The sequence below is a fragment of the Scyliorhinus canicula genome, chromosome 2, assembly GCF_902713615.1.
Source record: "Scyliorhinus canicula chromosome 2, sScyCan1.1, whole genome shotgun sequence".
NCBI lineage: Eukaryota > Metazoa > Chordata > Chondrichthyes > Carcharhiniformes > Scyliorhinidae > Scyliorhinus > Scyliorhinus canicula.
In genome coordinates, this window is record NC_052147.1 from 25,090,717 (window position 1) to 25,113,298 (window position 22,582).

At 45.8% G+C, this 22,582-nt stretch overlaps 1 protein-coding gene across 2 annotated transcripts in view; it reads left to right on the forward strand.

Annotated features, from left to right (window-relative positions):
• Positions 1–22,582, forward strand: part of LOC119962358 — a 125,372-nt gene that overhangs the window by 83,077 nt on the left and 19,713 nt on the right. The window contains exon 1 of one of the 2 annotated variants that reach the window (XM_038790336.1): positions 10,475–10,504. The exons of the other annotated variant lie outside the window; for it this stretch is intronic. Coding sequence (XP_038646264.1) covers positions 10,494–10,504 — 11 coding nt within the window. The 5' untranslated portion in view covers positions 10,475–10,493. Of the gene's footprint in view, positions 1–10,474; positions 10,505–22,582 lie in introns of those variants that run through there. 2 annotated transcript variants of the gene reach the window in all.

Sequence of the window (22,582 nt, forward strand, 5' to 3'; positions counted from 1 at the left end):
CTTTCAGTGACTACTGCATGGGGACACCAAGGTCTCATTAAGTATCCACCTCTCTCAATTTATACCCATTCAAATAATAATCTGCCTTCCTATTTTTGTTACCAAAGTGGATAACCTAACATTTATCGACATTATACTGCATCTGCCATACATATGCCCACTCACTCAACCTGTCCAAATCCCATTGAAACATCTCACAGCTCACCCTCCCACCCAACTTTGTATCATCTGCAAATTTGGAGATACATTTAGTTCCCTCGTCCAAATCATTTTTATATAATGTGAAGCACGATTGGAAGAACCCCCACCTCACACTCTACTTTCTAACCAGTCGCTGTGTAACAAATATTTTCCTCATGTCGCCACTTGTTTTTTGGACGATCATTTTGAAGCCATTCCCTTTGGTTCTGGCTTCTTCCGCGAATGGAAGTTTTTCCCTATCCACTTTGCCTGGACCCCCTCATGATTTTGAAAACCTCTATCATATCTCCACTTAACCCCGCCTTCTCTAAGGAAAACAACCTCGGTGTTTCCAATCTATCCACATAAGTGAATTATCCCATGCTTAATTCGCATGACCTCCTTCCTCACCTTCTCTAAAGCTCAATGCAAAGTGGAGAATTGGACACAGCATCCCAGTTTTTTTTTTTAAATTTAGAGTACCCAATTATTTTTTCCAATTAAGCGGCAATTTAGAGTGGCCAATCTGCCTATCCTGCACATCTTTGGGTTGTGGGGGTGAAACCCATGCAGACACGGGGAGAATGTGCAAACTCCACATGGATAGTGACCCAGGGCCGGGATTCGAACCCGGGTCCTCAGCGCCGTAGGCAGTAATGCTAACCATTGTGCCACCGTGCTGCCCCACAGCATCCCAGTTGAGACTGAACCAGAGTTTTATAATGATTCAGCATAACTTCTTTGTTTTAGTACTCAATGCCTCTATTTATAAAGCACAGGATCCCGGATACCTTCCAATCCCTTTTGCACCTTGCGGTATTATCATAAATGTGAGCACTGCAAGGGTTAACAAAATAGAAAACTCAACCGCTAGAGGGAGCTAGATGTACAAGTAGAAAGACATTGATGTCTTATAGGCCTGAGGGGTGAGAGGATGCGGAGAAGGCGAGAGAGCAGTCTGAAGGAAAGAAAGTGTGAGTGAGAGCAGATCATAGTTAATGTTATAGTGTCGAGATTAGTAGTAGATGAATGTAGATTATGGGCGGGATTCTCCGACCCCCCGTCGGGTTGGAAAATCGCGGGGGGTGGCGTGAATCCTGCCCCGCCGCTCCGACGCCGGCTGCCGAATTCTCCGGCGCCGATTTTCTGGTGGGGCAGGGATCGCGCCGCGTTAGTCAGGGGCAGTTGGCATTTGCCCCCCCCCCCCTCGGTGATTCTCCGCTCCCCGATGGGCCGAGCGGCCGCCCATTTTCGGCCAGTCCCGCCAGCATGAATTACACAAGGTCTATACCGGCGGGACTTGGCTCTGAGAGCGGCCTGCGGAATCCTCAGGGAGGGGGGGTGCAGGGCGATGCGGGGCAATCGGGGCCCACTGATCTGCGGGCAGGCCTCTGCCATGGGGGCACTCTTTCCCTCCGCTCCGGCCTGTGTAAAGCTCTGCCATGGCCGGCGCGGAGAAGAAACCCCCTGCACGTGCGCAGGGATCACGCCAGCGGTTCTGGGAACATGCTGGTGCTCTTGCGCATGCGCCAACTCGCGCCGGCCGGTGGAGGCCCCTCAGCTCCAGTTTGTGCGGTGCCAATCATTCCAGCACCGGCCCAGCCCCCAAAATGCAGAGGATTCTGCACCTTCTGGGCAGCCTGATGCCAGAGTGGTTCATGCCACCCTTTGGTGCCGGTACGGCCCGCCCCGCCGAATACGGGAGAATCCAAGCCTATATGTTTCTTATCAACTTGTACTATCGAGGAGTAAGTGTCGAATCCAAATTAGTAGTGGTAATAAATTTACAGCTTTGTTCAAGTTAAAGCTATTTTGTGGTTTTTATAAACACTACGCCAACCATTCTGAATTTAGCAACCCAAAGAACACCACACACGTCCCCACCATCTGCAATAATTTGTGCAAGTATAACTCCAAGTCTCCCTGCTCCTGTACTCCCTTTAGGATTGTATCCTTTATTTTACACTGCCCCTCATCACTCTTTCTAACAAATGGTATCACTTCATACTTCTGTAAAAATGCAAAACAGCAGGCGGCACAGTGGTACAGTTGTACAGTGGTTAGCACTGCTGCCTCACAGCACCAGGGACTTGGGTTCAATCCCAGCCATGGGTGACTGTCTGTGTGGAGTTTGCACTTTCTCCCTGTGTCTACGTGGGTTTCCTCCGGGTGCTCCTGTTTCCTCCCAAAAATATGCAGGTTAGGTGGATTGGCCATGCTAAATTGCCCCTCAGTGTCCAAGGGTGTGTAGGTTAGGTGGGGTTGTGGGTGTAGCCACCGAGGTTGGCCATTCCCTAAATACAAAATGGAGGAACGCAAAGCTTACAGGTTAAAATGGACAATGTTTGCAGTACCAGCAGGCTGCACCAAGCAAATGTGGATTCTGTCTGCTAAGAGAGCAGACAGCACTGAAACGAACATTCCGCATACTAATGAGGCAATCTCCGGGATAGTTAACATAGTAATGGAACAATCCCAGGGACAATGGACACAAATGGGGAAGTGACTGCAACAGTGTATGAGAAGCCAGACACCCCGGCACCAGCGGGGTCCGAAAACAAACCACCTGAAAGGCCCGCCCAGTAGCCAAGGAACAGCCTCAGTATTGGGGGGATTCAAACATATCGATTGGGAAGAGACCAAATCGATTCCGAGCAGGTAAAGGGGTCCGCCCAAAGGGGCGCAGATCACTGGGACCTATAAAAGACAGGTCCCACACTTAGTTCGTTCTTCTGAACCAGCCCTCCTCTCCTTGACCAGCCCTCCTCTCTGGACCAGCATCTCGACCAGCTTTTGCCAAGAAGACCTTGAATGAGAGAGAGGAGAGGTTTGGGACATCAGCCACCAGCAAGTAAGTCTCACAACGATCGCTACCAGAGATAGACACTCCTGACCCCTTTTTAACCCGTACCAACCTGAAGTCTGCAGACCAGAGCAGAGCAAGAGGCCTTCTCCCCTGATCCGGCAGTTCCCTTTGAGATAAGTATTCGTTTATTTAGCGGTAGGAATAGTTTAATCCTCTTAGCGTATGCATGGGTAATATTATAATTGTATTATAATAAACTCAGTTGTTTGAATTTACTAATTGGTGTATGGTTTTATTGCTTTGAACTTAACCTTGAAACTTGTGGCGGTATCTTAACGATACCTGGCGACTCCAGAGCTAAGTAACGAAACAGAGCCAAATTGAGTGTTAAGCACACTCACCCAGAACGAGCAACATGGGGGTAGGGCGGAGGAGTGGGCCTGGGAAGGGTACTCTTTCAGGGGGTTGGTGCAGACTTGATGGGCTGAATGGGCTCCTTCTGCACTGTGGAGAGTCTACGATTCTCTATTAAGTTCCATCTTATCCATGCAGTCCACCAACCCATCCCTGTGAATCATGTAAAATGAAATCTGTTAACAAACTCACTGACACTGTTGTTGTCACTTAAACTGCTGCTCGCAATTATAGAAGAGTTACATTTGGCCAAATTTATTTTTTGACTGGATTCAGAACCGTTTCTTCCTGGGTTCCCTGCAGACAGTTGCTTGGCAACTATTCGATGAACCATGGCAAAGTGGTGTCATGTTTTTTACTATGGGTGGGGTGAGGTGACAGGCCCTGAGCCTCCGCCAGGATAGGGATGGAAGCCTGTGATGCTGGCATTAATCTGATGGCTATCTCGCCAAATGTGCTAACTGTCCCCTCACCACATCCAGAACCATTGCAATAGTAGTCGGGAAAGCCAGGCAAAACTAGTACGAGATCTGGGAAAGGAAAAGGGAATTATTCAATCAAATCCTAGAAACTAGGCCAAAATGAGAAAACAGACTTTTTGAATCGTCTACTCTGCTGATTATTTTATTTTGTGTTCTGCTTTTCATACAAGTTTTAACGCTCAGTCATATTAATGCTGTCAAATGTTACAGATATAATTAGGCAGTGTTTATTAGTGCAGTTAATTGCTTCCTTAGGAAAGCAGACATCATAATGAGATGGTGATTATGAAGAAGTTGGAATTAAACCAGACTTTGAGATCAGCAGGGTTTCAGACCTAAGAGATTTTATTTCAGGGTACAATCGGATATACTTCATGATGCTTAAAAAACATATTTGTACATCACGTGACAGAGTCAAGCTGTTTGAGTTCTTCAGTTCACTGAAAAGAAAATGGCAAAGCAGCCTGGTGGGCCACCTGTGTTACCTGTACTGTCTGGGATCTGGGTACAAAGCCAGCATTGCCATGCCGATACTGATTTGCGCGTTAAGAAGTCGGGACTTTGGGAATCCTAGCTATCTCTCTGATGGGTTTTGGCATCTCCTAATTGGTCAGCTTAGCATGAAGGAAGCATTCATTTCCTCTGAGCCATGAGCACATGGGTTCTGGTTGAGATGCGCAAAGCGGTGTCAGCATCAGGAACTTACTTAAATATTGGCCGGAATTTTCCTGCCATCCTGCCATTGGGATTCTCTGTGCCCGCCAGCAGTGCCCCCCCCCCCCCCCCCCCCCCCCCCCCCCCCCCCCGCCTGCTCATTTCCCAGTGGTGTGGGGTGGCTTCAGTGAGAAATTCCATTGACAGATGGCGTGAATGGTGGATCCCGACGGCGGGAACGACGCGCTGCCAAGAAAAACAAGCCTCGTGGAGCCAGAGAATCCAGCCTGTTGTTTCGGCTGAAGGTCGCTCTTTTGAAATGACACAGATCTATGACTAGCATAAAAAGTTATAGCATGCCCATTCTGTCCAACTGCCTTTCTTATCTCATATTCTTCTGCCTTCTTTTTTTTGCCCGCAACACTAATAACAAATGGCATTTTCTAAATGAGTGCTCATGGCTTGTAAGCTGTAAACTCCTGATGATTTAGGGCTTTTAACTAAAGCTCATTTATTTCAAATACTCTCAATTGAGAGCATACTCCACAAGTGTGAAGTTTATTAATTGAAATTTAAAAAATGGAATAAAGCATAGAAATCCATGGTGATTAAACATGTAATGGAAATATACTGACCGACGCGGGTATTTATGGTGAAAGGGTTAAGTTATTTGAAATGTGATCATATTGAATAGTGCACTGTAATAATGATCTGCTGTCGTAATGCATCATTGCTCCCCTTACAGTGTGCTTCCAGCAGAAATCCCATATAAAAATCTAATTTTCTCTTTTAAATGTTGTCTCCTCTATTGAAAATTAATCTGGATAATGACATTCTGAAAAAGTGACAGCACATCTCGGGACACTGAAGTGTATCCAATGTGCCATTAAAAAGCCATTAATGGTTTATTTACAGGAATTAAAAAATGAATTACAAAAAATATCGCTGGTTTGCTGTGGGTATAATTAGGAAAGTGACCTTGAACTACGGTGCAAGAATGATATAAGGTTCTGGCGATAATTAACGAGTCATAAATTAAAATAGAAAATGCTGTAAATATGCAGCAGGTCTGTCAGTGTTTGGAAAGGAAAATGGAAGAATAATGTTTTGGGTATAGTGGCTCCATCAGAATTACTCAGCAATGGGGATAACAATCACAAAGGCCCATTTTAGTTTAAATGGTAATTATTGTATCATTTATAATATTTGCAGCGTATTAACAAAATGGCAGCAAAATGCATTATTGAAATTCATTGTTTTGTTCAATATGGTTTTGTTTAAAGATAAGAAAGTAAATGACAACACTTGCATTGGAGTGATCATTTGATATCTGAAACAGATAATGAGCTGCTCAACCGCTTTAAATGATGAAATGTTTGATATTCCAGCTGTGGCCGGTGAATTTAAAAAAAAATCCGACCAACAAGTTTGAAACCATTTTTATTCCTCTTGTTGTTCTGCATACCTTTGACAACTGTGTCGGGGAAATTGTTATCCCTGTTATGTGTGACAGGATGATATCCGAATCTCATCCGGAGGTTCGAGTAATGACTAATGTATCACACAGAATATGAACTGTTTGTGATCAGGCACAACATTTTAAGCGTTATTCTATTAATTGTTACCCGGAGCAATCTGACAATATTGTCCTCATCCTATTTTCAAAAGCCCGTATCCTAACTCGCACCAATGGTAAATTATACCTTTCCTAACCCACCGGGTTGGATTTTAACTCCATATTGCAAATGCGATGCCATTGAACGGGCCCCCACCCGCATGGAAGGGCTGTTTTTCCAACATGAAAGGGATTTACCTCTTGTTCCAGCAGTCCTTCACCTCGATTTAGCTGCCTGCTTTCCCCTGGGAAATCAATGTACATCTGCGTTGCACCGCTGGACAAAAAAACTTCTCCGCCATAACATTTTAATTCCTCCACCCAACACAAATCTTCCCTTATTCTGAGTTAACCTTCCGCAAAATCCTATTTCTCTACTCACTGATTTACGTTAGTTCCTAGTCCATCAGCCCATCAGTTTTAAAATTCTTCTCGCATTCACCTCACATGGTCATGCCCCTACGTATCTTAATACCTACGTCTTTGACCAAGTTCACCTGTCCTAATGTTGCCTTGTTTGGCACGATGCCAATTTTTGTCTGATCGGACTCCTACAAAGAGCCTTGGGATACTTTGCTACTATATAGATTGAGACCATTACCGTTCTCCGTACCATAAACTCACTAAATTCGAAAAATTGATCCCTGTGGCACAGCCATTTGAAAAATTAAAATGAAAATTGCTTATTGTCACAAGTAGGCTTCAAATGAAGTTACTATGAAAAGCCCCTAGTCGCCACATTCCGGCGCCTGTTTGGGGAGGCTGTTACGGGAATTGAACCGTGATGCTGGCCTGCCTTGGTCTGCTTTCAAAGCCAGCAATTTAGCCTTGTGCTAAACAGCCCCATTTTCTCTTACAACAGTGGAAGATTATAGAATTATAGAACTGTTTTGGCAGAGAAACAGGTCATTCAGCAGTGTTACGGGATTTTTGTACAATCCCAGAAGCAAAGTCAGTTAGCATGTCTTTCATCCATTGCTGTAGTCATCCCAGTTTTTGATCTTCCATCACAGAATCTTTTTGACACATTTTTGAGATATACCTCAGCAGGAGGTGGGTTATTTCATCCTCCACAGGGGGCTTTGAGTGTCTGATGGAGTGTAATTTTCTGGGCAGCAGTTTCCATTGTCTTCATAGAATTACAGTGGATTTAAAGTCAGTGCCATGCATTTTTAATGCCTCCCATTTCAAGAGCCTCTATTTGAAGAGGACCTTTGCACCCCTCAGGTGTGAAATTCTATTCAACATCTCAGAGCAGATCTGCAGCACAAACCATTTGTTATCTTTCATGAAAACTGTTCATTTACAATACAAGACATCAGGTGACTGCTGGCATCCATCTTTGGTCAGTATCGTCATTTGTTCCATTCCAAAAGAGGAGATGGATTCTCCGTTTTTGGAACTATGTCCCCACGCTGTCATGAGAACTGTGATCTTTTACGCCAGGAAAACTGGCGTCAATAGGCCACAGATTCACAGCCTTGCAGGGGGCTAGCAGGCTGCTGTCGTGGAGCTCGCAGCTCCAGCTGGCGATACGACCCCCCCCCCGCACTTGGGACAGAGGCTGCGCATGCGCACGGCGGCGGCCTCCAGCGGCTGCGCCGTGCTCCATGGCGGACGCAGCCCGCAGACCTGAACTACCAAAATAGTGCCACCGATTGGCTGATCGTCCTACCCAGACCGCCCGCACACATAGCCCCCAGTCCCGAAAGTGGCGAGCGTGGACTGAGTCCACAGCCACCTCGCATGTTTCCCAAACGGCAAGACCACATTAAAAACATGCCGTCAAAGGGCAGCACGGTGGCGTAGTGGTTAGCACTGCTGCCTCACGGCGCCGAGTTCCCAGGTTTGACCCTGGATCTCTGTTAACTGTTCGTGTGGAGTTTGCACATTCTCCCCGTGTTTGTGTGGGTTTCGCCCCATGACCCAAAGATGTGCAGGCTAGGTGGATTGAACACGCAAAATTGCCCCTTAATTGGAAAAAATTAGTTGTGTACTCTAAATTTATATAGAATTTGGCCGGTTGGGGATGGAGAATAGTGGGGCAAGCATCAGGCAATGGCCTGAGGCGATGGATACTCAGTGCGGCGTACTCCCTGAGTACGGGAAAACGGTTTATCTGTCCCATCGCCGAACGTGATTTTGGCATCAGGGTGGGGAGAATCCAGCCCAAGGTCTTCTTTCAACAATTCCATATGTCTGCGATTAGCTGGTGAAGTTGTAGGTAGCTCTCACTTAGTCACAGCATTCTGTCATCGTGGCACTGGTCATATCCATTCTTGCACGCTGCGATAGCAACTCCTCTGGTCCCATTCCACTAACTTTTCCCCTTATCAATGCATTTTTTCTCTTCTGAAACTTATCCAAATCCTTTTCTTTTATTAAGGGGAAATTATTGCATGGTCAATCCACAAACGCTGTCTGGATAGTGACCCGGGACCAGGATCCAAATTCTTTTTGAATGCCTTGATTGAATCTGCCTCTATCACAATCTCAGAAAATGCATACCAGGTCCAAACCATTCACCTGGAAAAATGATCTTCCTCTTTGCCAACCACCTTAAGCGGCACGGTAGCACAGTGGTTAGCACAGTGGTTAGCACAATGGCTTCACAGCGCCAGGGTCCCAATCAATTTTACAGATCGGCAGACTCAGATTCCATCTGTGAGTGCTCAGTTGCTGGGTTCAGAGGTAAACAATGATCGCCAGGATTTGTGAACTCTGAAGACAGAAAATTAGCCAGGACTCTCTCTCCTCGTTTATATTTTCCAGGATCTATACGGGAGTCTGTATTAACAATAGTTACCTCTAATCACATTTTCTAATGCCTTTGATTATGCCTACACTTAATTGCTGCCAAACGGGTTGTAGGATGATAAGGTGATGATTTTATAATATAATTGAATAGGTTGTCCAACTGGAAAAATATTTTGAACTAAAATTACTCCTATCAGGAATCCATTCAGGGATGTGTACTTTGGTTCCCATTGTGAATGATGGGGTCGTGGTAATGTTACTGAACCAGTAATCCAGCAGCCCAGGCTAATGCTCTTGGGACCAGAGTTCAAATCCCACCACAGCAGTTGGGGGAATTTAAATCTAATTAATAGATTTCATATTGAAAAATGAGTCTCCGTAATAGTGACTGTGAAACGATCAGATTGTTGTTAAAAACTTCTGTGGTTCCCGAATAGAAACCTATCCTGCATGTAACTCCAAACTCACCTCAGTGCAGTTGACTCTTAACTGCCCTCTGCAATAATCTATCAAACCACTCATTTGTACCAAGCTGCTCCAGAAAAGTCAAAAGAAATAAAAGTGCACAGATCGAGAAACATAGGTGATGGAGCCAAAGGTTATGTGGGGTTACGGGGATAGGGTGGAGACGTGGGCTTATGTAGGGTGCTCTTTCCAAGGGCTGGTGCAGACCTAATGGCCGAATGGCCTCCATCTGCACAGTAAATTCTATGATTCTATGATTCCATTTAATCTCTCCTCGTAGCTACACTTTTCTAGTCCTGGCACTATTCTTGTAAACCTCCTCTGCACTCTCTCCAAAGCAATAACGTCCTTCCTATAATGTGGTGACCAGAACTGCACACAATGCTCCAGTTGTGGCCTTTCAGTGACTTATACAATTGCAACTTGTAGCTGCAGTATTTGCATGGCTAGTCCTGCTCAGTTTCTAGGCAATCGTAACCCCCAGGATACTGATTGTGGGGGATTAGCAATGGTAATCCGATCGAATGATTGTGACCGACCACCTTCCTTCAGTTGATTAACCTGTACTCTTCCATGTTAAGCACCGTTGGGAAGGAACACTGAGGGCAACCAAGATACGGAATGCACTCCAGGTAGGGAGTTTCAATGTTCATCACCAAGGGTGGCTTGATAGCAGCGCTATTATCTGAGTTGGTCAGCCCTGGAAGGACATATCTGATTTACTGGGTCTGCATCAGCTGGCAAAATCCTACTAGACCTCACCTTTAACAATGAACGTTCAGGAGGGAGTGCTGGAACAGGCATTTGACCTCTCTACACATGCATGATACGAAGAGAGCGAGACAGTGGACTCACACGTTGTTTCAAGACAGGACACAGCAAAAGCAAGAAAGCTGTACAGAAACTAACTATCATCTCCTGTGGAGATAATGGGAGCAGGTTATCATCTCAGCAGAAATGATATCCAATGTATAATGTCCCAGGTCGGTTTACGGCTTTTTTCCTTCCAGGAACATACAAAGACTGGATGAAAGCCAGCTGCAAAACATGGTCAACATCGACTAATGCTGGGTGTGTCAGCATGTGGCACAGGAGGAAAGACAATAGCAGACCCCTGCAAATGTTTTCCAGGTAACTCTCTTTCTGATTGCTGAAGTAAGTCAAGTCAGCAAAGTGAAGCAGGGTATCTTCTCAGCTATACCACGCAACAACAAAATCTTGATACCGACTGCTGACCTGCTGAAGTCAGTGTTACTGGAATCGCAAATGGCCACAAGGTTGCAACATCGACTCCTCATTGACTAGTCAAAGACTGATGAGTGCATATTTTTTATTTACTTACTTTTGGACTGAATTCTCATTTGTAGTCTGCCTGAATGAATATGCACATGTTCATCATTTTTATCACATTTGTAACTAATTAATTCACTCTTTATTAACTCGAGAATGCCTGGTTAAGTTGGTTCTTTTTTAAAATAAATTTAGAGTACTCAATTATTTTTTTCCAATCAAGGGGCAATTTAGCATGGCCAATCCACCTACCCTGCACATCTTTGGGTTGTGGGTGTGAAACCCACGTAGATATGGGCAGAATGTGCAAACTCTACATGGACAGTGACCCAGGGTGGGGATTCGAACTCGGGTCCACAGCGTGTCAGCAGCAGTGCTAACCACTGTGCCACCTTGCCGCCCAAAGTTGGTTCTTTTCAAAACATCGATATTGGGACTGGGAAAGGGATCCACAAGGAAGGGGATCCTTTTGCATTAATCCTGTAGCGACCAACCAGGGGTGTTGAATAAAGAAAGGGAGCCAGTTCATCCCTCATCACCTGGGACACAACAATTTTGTGGGTATCCCATCCAGAACTGAACAAAGTTTTTTTTTATAAATTTAGATTAGCCAATTAGTTTTTCCAATTAAGGGGCAATTTAGCATGGCCAATCCACCTACTCTGCACATTTTTGGGTTGTGGGGGCGAAACCCACGCAGACACGGGGGGAACGTGCAAACTCCACACGGACAGTGACCCAGAGCCGGGATCGAACCTGGGACCTCAGCGCCGTGAGGCAGTTGTGCTAACCACTAGGCCACCGTGCTGCCCGAACTGAACAAAGTTAACCTCTCTTGGGGATCGGTGGTTACAATGAATTCAATGGAAATGAAGGTCAGATGCCTCCGATAATGGGCAGCTGACGTACCATGCCATGCTTATGCTGGGATGGCAAGTGGAAATCCTACCTCATTTTCTCCAAATTATCTGCAAATATGCCCAATTTCGATCTTCTCATTGCTTCAATGTAACACCTGCAAATTCCACTCCAGTATCCCTGCTGCTTTCCTGCAACAGGTCTCCCAATTCAGTGCAAAATCATGGTCAGTTGTCTGCTGTTCATTCATAGCTCAGTAAAACTGAATGGAAACTGTCCTATCTTATTTTATTTAGCGACCTTACAGCCTGTAAAGAAAGGTGCCTTTCATCCCATTAGCCTAGTATGACTTTGAAACACAAGTCACAGAGGAGAAAAGAGATTCAACCCACACCATTACAGATACTTTATCGCAATTTCATTTTTAGATTAAAAGGCAGCAGCACGATAAGCAACTGTCCAGGATAAAGCAGGATCTTAATGCCAATCTGGATTTCTGGGATTATCCTTAAGTATTTTTCACATTTTAACCTTGAAATATAGGGTTTTTATAATTCTACATACACATGATCAAATGAATCACAAAAGAAATTCAAATGTCTAACCAACAAAATAAAACTATGGTGAACAAGTGAATTAGTCAAATGATTTTGTGACCTTTTTATCCTCCCACTCAAAGTATAATATCCTTCCAAGATTTGTGGTGGGATTCTCCCCTACCCAGTGGGGCAGGGGGGGTACTGGCACCGAGGAGTAGCGTAAACCACTCCGGCGTCGGTCCACCCCAAAGGTGCAAAATGCTCCACACCTTCAGGGGCTAGGCAGGCCCCGGAGTGGTTTGCGCCGCACCGGCCGGCGCAGAAGGGGCTTGGCGCCACACCAACAGGCGGCGAAGGGCCTCCTCCGGCCGGCGCGAGATAGCGCCTGCGCGGAAGCGCCAGTGTGTGCTGACCTCATCCCAGTGCATGCGCGGGGTGGTTCATCTCCCCGTCGGCTATCGTCGACAACCACAGCGGCTGACGTGGAACAATAGAGTGCCCCCACGGCACAGACCCCCCCCGCGGATTGGTGGGCCCTGATCGCAGGCCAGGCCACCGTGGGGGCACCTCCCGGCGTCAGACCCCCCCGCGCCACCCCCCCACCCCCCGAGGACCCCGTAGGCCGCCCGTGCCACCAGGTCCCGCCGGTAACGACTTACTCTAATTTATGCCAGTGGGACCGGCAATAAACGGGCGGCCACTCGGCCCATCACGGGCCGGAGAATCACCAAGGGGAGGCCGACGACCGGCGATTCCCGCCCCCGCTAAATCTCCGGTGCCGGAGAATTCGGCAGCTGGCGGGGGCAGGATTCATGCCCCCCCCCCCCCCCCCCCCCCGGCAATTCTCCGACCTGGCAGGGGGTCAGAGAATCCCGCCCTTTATATTTAATATAATTATTGTCACAAGACAAAAATCAAAATCTAAGTTTTCAACTTCCAACTGACTAGCAATTTTGAAATGAGGCAACACAAGCTACTTAAAAATGCTAAGCCACCTTCCACGACGAAGGTGAAAAACGAACAAATCATTCTCGGAATATGAAGAGACAGACATTTTACATAAATCAGATACCCATCAAAACTCATCACTATCTAAGTAAGACACATTAAAACGCAAAGTACAAGAAATTGAAACAATGGCTGCTACAGGCAGACCCCTCCAAATTAAACCCTTGGAAATGCAGAATGGGTGAAGTGTTTCAGGTCAGGTTGTAGCCACTGCAGAGGGATTACAAGAGGGTTTCCATCAGAGGAAACAGGAGTATTACTCTGTTCAGAAGCCAACGCTACCAGAAGCCTACCAATTACCTGATCTCATAATAATTGAAACATCTTCTACATTTAACCACATGCACAAAAGCAGCGAATCGGCCTCCATATTTGAAAATCTACGCCTCAAGGACAATCAAAAGACACTTAACCATATATTCTTTTTGTTGGACTCCAGCTCCACTTATTTCTGATACTGGCGTGTGGGCATTCACATAGAACATAGAACATAGAACATAGAACATAGAACGATACAGCGCAGTACAGGCCCTTCGGCCCTCGATGTTGCACCGACATGGAAAAACTCTAAAGGCCATCTAACCTACACTATGCCCTTATCATCCATATGCTTATCCAATAAAATTTTAAATGCCCTCAATGTTGGCGTGTTCACTACTGTTGCAGGTAGGGCATTCCACGGCCTCACCACTCTTTGCGTAAAAAACCCACCTCTGACCTCTGTCCTATATCTATTACCCCTCAATTTAAGGCTATGTCCCCTCGAGCTAGCCACCTCCATCCGCGGGAGAAGGCTCTCGCTGTCCACCCTATCTAACCCTCTGATCATTTTGTATGCCTCTATTAAGTCACCTCTTAACCTTCTTCTCTCTAACGAAAATAACCTCAAGTCCATCAGCCTTTCCTCATAAGATTTTCCCTCCATACCAGGCAACATCCTGGTAAATCTCCTCTGCACCCGTTCCAAAGCTTCCACGTCCTTCCTATAATGAGGCGACCAGAACTGTACGCAATACTCCAAATACGGCCGTACTAGAGTTTTGTACAACTGCAACATGACCTCATGGCTCCGGAACTCAATCCCTCTACCAATAAAGGCCAACACACCATAGGCCTTCTTCACAACCCTATCAACCTGGGTGGCAACTTTCAGGGATCTATGTACATGGACACCGAGATCCCTCTGCTCATCCACACTACCAAGAATTTTACCATTAGCCAAATATTCCGCATTTCTGTTATTCTTTCCAAAGTGAATCACCTCACACTTCTCCACATTAAACTCCATTTGCCACCTCTCAGCCCAGCTCTGCAGCTTATCTATGTCCCTCTGTAACCTGCAACATCCTTCCACACTGTCTACAACTCCACCGACTTTAGTGTCGTCTGCAAATTTACTCACCCATCCTTCTGCGCCCTCCTCTAGGTCATTTATAAAAATGACAAACAGCAACGGCCCCAGAACAGATCCTTGTGGTACGCCACTCGTAACTGAACTCCATTCTGAACATTTCCCATCAACTACCACTCTCTGTCTTCTTTCAACTAGCCAATTTCTGATCCACATCTCTAAATCACCCTCAATCCCCAGCCTCCGTATTTTCTGCAATAGCCGACCGTGGGGAACCTTATCAAATGCTTTACTGAAATCCATATACACCACATCAACTGCTCTACCCTCGTCTACCTGTTCAGTCGCCTTCTCAAAGAACTCGATAAGGTTTGTGAGGCATGACCTACACTTCACAAAACCATGCTGACTGTCCCTAATCATATTATTCCTATCTAGATGATTATAAATCGTATCTTTTATAATCCTCTCCAAGACTTCTTGACTACCTTCTCCACCTGTGTTGCCCCTTTCAATGACCTGTGGACCAGTACACCTAGATCTCTCTGACTTTCAATACTCTTGAGGCATCTCCCATTCACTGTATATTCCCTACCTGTATTAGACCTTCCAAAATGCATTACCTCACATTTGTGCGGATTAAACTCCATCTGCCATCTCGCGCCCAAGTCTCCAAATGATCTAAAACCTGCTGTATCCTCTGACAGTCCTCATCACTATCCGCAATTCCACCAACCTTTATGTCGTCCACAAACTTACTAATCAGACTGCTCACGTTTTTATTATTTTTCCCTTCTGTTTAGTGGTTAATCAGTTTGTTCTGTCTTTGACACAAGAAATCCCCGATACATTTAGATTCGGGCAAAGACACAGCCTCGTGAAAAAGAAACTTAAACCTTTGTTGTGACCGACCAAGGAGGTTGAATAGAGGCTTGCCAGTTAACCTCTTCTCAACTGGTCAGAACACGATGAAACAAAGTTACTCAATTGTAGTGTAAATCGGTTTCTGCTGTCACATAATTTGTTGTTACACTGTGTATTGAGTAGATAATTTTACTCTGATTGCTGGAGCTACCAAGTCATGCCAAGACGCCACACTGATATTTAGCAGCCTGAGCAGTCTGATTAGTAAGTTTGTGGACGACATAAAGGTTGGTGGAATTGCGGATAGTGATGAGGACTGTCAGAGGATACAGCAGGTTTTAGATCATTTGGAGACTTGGGCGCGAGATGGCAGATGGAGTTTAATCCGCACAAATGTGAGATAATGCATTTTGGAAGGTCTAATACAGGTAGGGAATATACAGTGAATGGGAGACGCCTCAAGAGTATTGAAAGTCAGAGAGATCTAGGTGTACTGGTCCACAGGTCATTGAAAGGGGCAACACAGGTGGAGAAGGTAGCCAAGAAGGCATACGGATGCTTGCTTTCATTGGCCGGGGCATTGAGAATAAAAATTGGCAAGTCATGTTGCAGCTGTCTAGAACCTTAGTTAGGCCACACTTGGAGTATAGTGTTCAATTCTGGTTGCCACACTACCAGAAGGATGTGGAGGCTTTAGAGAGGATGCAGAAGAGATTTACCAGGATGTTGCCTAGTATGGAGAGCATTAGCTATGAGGAGAGTTTGAATAAACTTGGTTTGTTCTCACTGGAACAAAGGACATTGAGGGGCGACCTGATAGAGGTCTACAAAATTATGAGGAACATGGACAGAGTGGATAGTCAGAGACTTTTTCCCAGGGTAGAGGGGTCAAATACTAAGGGGCATAGGTTTAAGGTGCGAGGGGCAAGGTTTAGAGGAGATGTACGAGGTAAGTTTTTTACACAGAGGGTAGTGGGTGCCTGGAACTCGCTGCCGGAGGAGGTGGTGGAAGCAGGGACGATAGTGCCGTTTAAGGGGCACCTTGACAAATACATGAATAGGATGGGAATAGAGGGATACGGACCCAGGAAGTGTAGAAGATTTTAGTTTAGACGGGCAGCATGGTCGGCGCAGGCCTGGAGGGCCGAAGGGCCTGTTCCTGTGCTGTACTTTTCTTTCTTCTTTGTTCTTTGAGTCAGGCCATTTGCGCCATGAGATAGTTTTCCAGTAACATAGGGATTTCAGCTGAAAACATAATATTGCCCTGGCATTCAAAGGATTCAGTGCTCTACCTTGGCGACAGTTTAACTTTCCACTTGAGCAGGATAATACTATAATGAGACTTAGCAGATGATTAATAGAGTACAAACACATCTCGAATCGTGGTACCAAAGAGTGTGACGGTCATGCTTACCTCTTGATATTCCACTCTATTGAAAGCAATAGACTAAATGGCAAGTGGGGAATCTGTCAAGTCAATGCCATTTAGCATTACTTCACAAGGCAGGTTTTCATACTTGCGAGTCCAAGTTAGTTATTTTGCACAGCAGCCATGTATTATTTCCTTGTGAAATCCTGTGGTGACCTGTGCCTTTTGAATAAAGCTAGCACAAGCTTTATGCCATAAATTTGGTGAGTGTTGAATGAGTTAAGACCAATTCGACTGTCGTGCACAGCCTTTGAATTTGTGGGCTTAGCCCAGCCTAATCGGTTGTCTCGCACAGTAGGCGGAATCCATAATTGGGGTAACACCCAAGTTGTTTCTTCTTGACTTAAAAATTGAAAAATAAAATCCCAGGGTATCAATATGCGGCAACTCATTTGTTTCTGAAGCTGACGAATTACACGCTATTGATGGTTCCTTGAAAAATTCAGCTGCAGAGGAAGCTTAGGGGGGAGCTGTGGGCTTGGGTAGGGTGCTCTTTCCAAGGGCCGGTGCAGATTCGATGGGCCGAATGGCCTACTTCTGACCTGAAAATGTATGCACAGTGTACTGGCCACACCTGGTAAAGGAAAGTCTGGCCTTGCTAAATAATGTGAATTTAGCTGCTAAGCATGTGACGTACCAGTGACAAACCCAGGGACCAAAAGCAATTTTCAGAGTTCCCTGATTTTAAAAGGAATCTGGGGCTTCGGTGAAACTTGTCCATTATCTGCTTTCAGGCAGAGAGTCATTGTACGTTGACCATGCAGCCACGTTTACTCATGTCCGCCATGTCTATTAACTGACACTGTAACACAAACACTAAATAGGACTCGAGCTTTTGCAACTTGTGACATGGCGGCCTATCTTTGGAAAGAAACGGCAAGGCTTGCATTTATATAAGCATCTGCCACAATGTCAGGATATCCAGTAATATTTTACAGTCAATGAGCTACTTTTGAAATGTCACTATTATTGCAATGTCGGAAGTGCATCAGTCAATTAGTGCACTGCAAGGTCAGACAAACAGAAATCTGATGACCAGATTTTGTTTTAGTGATGGGTTGTTTTTAAGGATAAATATTATAGCGTAGTGAATTCAGTGGACACCAGGGATATCTTCCCTGATCTTCCATGGACAGCACGGTAGCATAGTGGTTAGCACAATGGCTTCACAGCGCCAGGTACCCATGTTCGATTCCCGACTTGGGTCACTGTCTGTGCGGAGTCTGCACGTTCTCCCCGTGTCTGTGTGGGTTTCTTCCGGGTGCTCCGGTTTCCTCCCACAGTGCAAAGATGTGCAGGGATTGGTGGATTGGCTATGTGTCCAAAATAGGTAAGGTAAGGTGGGGTTACGGGGATAGGATGGAAGTGTGGTGATAGGGGGGAGGTGTGGGCTTGGGTAGGGTGCTCTTTCCAAGGGCCGGTGCAGACTCGATGGGCCGAATGACCTACTTCTGCACTGTAAATTCTGTGATTCTTTAGAATAGTGGCATGAGATTCTTTACATCTGAAAAGGCTTTAACATCTCAGTTGAAACACAGCGCCTCTCACTGTGACACACTCTCCCTCAGTGCTGCACCAAAGCATTGTTTTAGATATGGTGCGCAAATCTTCAGAGTGGAACTTGAACCCACAGCTTCTGACTCAGAAGTCAAAGTGATGCAAACTGAACCAGAGCTGAAAAATCATCATTCTTCGCTTTAAAATATTTAATTTATTCCAGTTGTTTTAATATGTTAGCCGGTATACCATCAATTGATTCTGCTAGCCACCTATTGTACATACTGGAGGACCTTTCCAGTAAGGTTTCAGACAGAAAATCTGCAGTGCCAGACTGCCATTACACACACTGACCAAACAGGCAGCTATTCTTTCCAATAAAGTCAATGAGAAGGATCTTCTGGTGACCGACCAATGATGCCATTTATGCGCCCATGTGCAAAGTGAAAATAATCACCCAATAATAATGATAGCTGTCAGTAACGGACAGAAAACAAATCTTCTAAATGCTCGGCCCAGATTTTCAATGAATCAAAATGACTTAGGAGCCTTTTAGAAATGGCAGGCGGGGCCCAATTCTGGGATTTTTGCTCTTCTTCCCGTTTCCAAACGTTTTCACCGCCTCAGGATACGGGTGCCAACTCGCATGCAGCACTCCTGCCCATGCCAGATCCATTGCAATGTAGATCCATTTAATCACTACAGCAAGCCCCTCCCACCTCACCAGCCGCAAGTATAGTGGAGTTGGGTTCCTTTAGTAAGTTGACATGTTTCATGGTCTGCCAGAGGAGTCATGACCCATAGGGGAACATCAGTCATATGTGAAGAGCTAAAAAAAAACAATCTACTGCTTCCAGAATTCTTTCATTGATAGGTTTTGAAATACAAACAGAAGTATTCTTTCCGTTTGAATAGTTAGATGCTGTATTGTAGGTTAGAATTCTTTTTGATGTAGTGATTGATTATAGGACTCTGTCCTGCAAAGCTAAATTGAACATTACGTTGATCAGCACTGTGTAAGATTTTAGATGTATTAGAGTACTTTTCCCCCTGGTTAAGTGCTTGGATGCATCCAAAACAGAATAAAATACATCTTGGCATTTCCACTGTAATAATTTGACATATCTTAAACACCAGGAGTCCTTTTAAAATGGAATTAAAAATCTTTACCAGCTTTCACTGAGCGCAAAAAAATCCCACCTTCTCCTGGACAGCTTTGATTGACAGGACTTCTGCTGTAACTTAGAAAAAATGCCATCTGGTTTTTCCAATTTCAACGGAACCCATTGTTTAAATTTCCAGTGTTTCCTATTATGAATGCTTACCTGAGTTTCAAAAGGTCCAGAACAACACATCTCAGCAGCGGGTTGTTTTTACATTTTATCTGACTGCTTTAAAGGGTTATTAAAGGATTACCTGTCTCTTATGTGATTAGTCAAATAGACATTTGTTTACTTTAAAACAGCTTGACCACTTGTGGGCATCTACATTTTATGAATGGGTTTGATGAATCAGACTTGCTTTTTCAGTAGCAAGTGTGTTTGAGCGAGAACTCAATTAGATTGTTAGAAGTTCATTTTTCTTTCATCCGTTTCAAAGGCTCTGGGGTCTGATCATTATGCATACTGGGTGAGTGGTTATGGAGGATAGGTTGGAGATAGGGAGGACATGGAGGACATAAGGGAAAACAGGATAACAAAGATATACAGGGGGATGGTTTAATGAGAGGGCATGGGGTTTTGAGGGAGCATGGAGTGTATGAGAGGTTATGAAGGATGCATGGAGAATACTTTAAATGTATTCATTTTTATAGGACGTGGGCATCGCTGGCTGGGCCAGCATTTCTTTCCCACCCCCAACCCCCCTTGAGAAGGTGGTGGTGAGTTGCCTTCTTAAACCGCTGCAGTCAATGTGGTGTAGGTACACCCATTGTACTATTAGGGAGGGAGTTCCAGGATTTTGACCCGGGGGCATGGAAGAATCGTGGCCGTATGAGGGGACATGGAGAGGTCAAGGAGAATATGACAGCATAGAGGGGACATGGGGAATATGGGGTGGCATGGAGGGGTCAAGCAGGGTCGGTGGAGGGATGAGGGGGGCTGAGGTGTGAGCGATTGTAGATGTGACGATCATCATTAAAACTGGGTCAATGCCCCAGGAAACAGAGGTTGGCATTCCAGCTGCTGGCCTCACTATTCGCCTCCCTTTCTTACTGCTTTGGGGTGGACTCCATTCTGCCCCTGCCTCTCCGATACAAAAATGAGGGGGGTATGGGCCTTTAGGTATGTCAGGTCCAACCCTTAGTCCAGCTGGCAGCCTGTCTATTTTGATGCTGAGTCACTAAATTCTGCAATCACATTTTAAATTGCCTGCTCTCATTTACATTATCTTTTGTTCCTTCATTACTGTGGCATCTTACATCCAAAATATTCCTTGGTACCAAGATTTGTTTCAGTTTCTTATAAAGAACTGCAATTGATTCACTGAGACTTAGTTTCTTCAATGAAGTAAGACTAACAGGACAGAATGCCGACTCCATGGGCTGGATTTTCATTGAGTTGGGGAGACTCTGGAGTGATGAAAATGGTGGACGGGAGCCAATTCCAAAATTCCCAAACCCATTCCCAGAGTTTTCAATTTTCTGCAGTCTTTTAAGGATCTGGGCTGGTTCAGGTCAGGGGCCTGCACCCTGTATTTCTGCCTCCATTGCAGAGCTAAGCATGTCCTAGTCTTCTCATGAGGTCAGGCCAGCTTTTCAAAGCTTTGAGGGTCACTCAACCTCAATGGTGTCACCAACACCATTGTAATGAACTACACTCTCTTCAAAAGGTCCTCCTCTTGCTGTTATGCCAAGTATGCCCCAATCCCACCTACCCACCCTCAATGGGACCTCACGTGGGACAGGAATAATGGATGCATAGACTTGTCAGCCAAGAATGCATAATGAGGCTTGGGTCAAAGCCCAGAAATCCATTATTCTTTTGAAATGCCTGGGTACCAAAGGAAATATTGCTTGATTGACAGCTCTGGCTCTCTGATCTCTTCTGTCAATTGTGTATGTTTATTTGACAAGATAAAGAGTGTTTTCATTTTCAGCTGTTGATACATTAAAGGTTCTGGGTGGCCTGTAGTAAAATGGAACTTTTAAGAAAGTGGAGAGTTATCAATGGATGGTGCTTTTGCAAAGCTTTTCTTTTATACAACCTATTGTTACTATGGTGTTCATTGCTTCTCTGCCGTGTATGGAGGTGCCATATGGCATGGGGGAATGAGGGGCTATAAGGGGAGGGTGGAGCGGCAGAGGCGGTATGGATGGAGCATGTGGAGGGTGCGGAGTTGAGTGCAGTGGGGGCCAGATTACCTTTTTACATTATAACAGGGGAAAGATCCCACAGCACCAAGAAGAGCTTTTAAGACAGCCTGGGCGTGATTTAACCAAAAAGTTCCTAAGTGTGGTAGCAAGTGGGAATTGCCGCGAGCTTCCCGACGCTCCGTCTGGTTAAGCCATCACCGGTATAAAATATTAATTGGTCAACTTAACGAGGCCTCCCAGGTTTCACGCCATAAATGATGGTTGCATCAGCTGATTCTTCGGGTCAACGCTCACCTGACCCCCGATAACAAGGGAGAGCAGCACTAAAACCGTTCCTGTGCAGTCAACATCACTCAGCTTACAGCCATGCTGCTGTGAAGACCAGCCCTACGATTTGCGGATGCCGACCTGGGCAGATTACGGGACACGTTTGAGGCCATACGGAATGCCCCGTTCTCCCGAGGGTCTCGGAGGGTCAGCAACAGGGCAGCCAGTGTTGCCTGGGAGGAAGTGCAGTGGCAGTCATCTTGGGGAGCGTGACCAAGAGGACCGGTACCCAGTGCTTCCACCGAGCCGCAGGGTGAGTTGGCACTGGAATCTGGAACGCATGCCCATGTGCATGCGCCTAGAACCTCCCCTGCCAGTATCGTTCCGTGCCTCGACCCACTCATGTCCACCTGTGCTGCCTACATCACCCCGCCCCTCCAATGCTCCCTATTCCCCCCCCCCACCCCATACAGACCGTGTCCCCAACCCCCCCCCCCCCCCGCTAAACCCCACCCCGAGCTTCCCGGCCCCTGCAATGAAAGACACGTTCAGCTCACAATGACCCCGCTATGTCCCCTCAGGAGAAAGTGACCCACAACAGACAGGAGAGCTGGGCAGAGGGCATTAGAGTCCTTACCTCTACGAAGAACGGGTTCAGAAGGTCACATGGGTTGCCAAGGACCGATTTGTAACCAACATGGAGGTTGCCGTACGGCGCAGAGGTGAAGATCCCCCAATCCCACCCAGATGACCTGTCACACGTGAGTTGTTAATGCCATACAGACTGACCCAT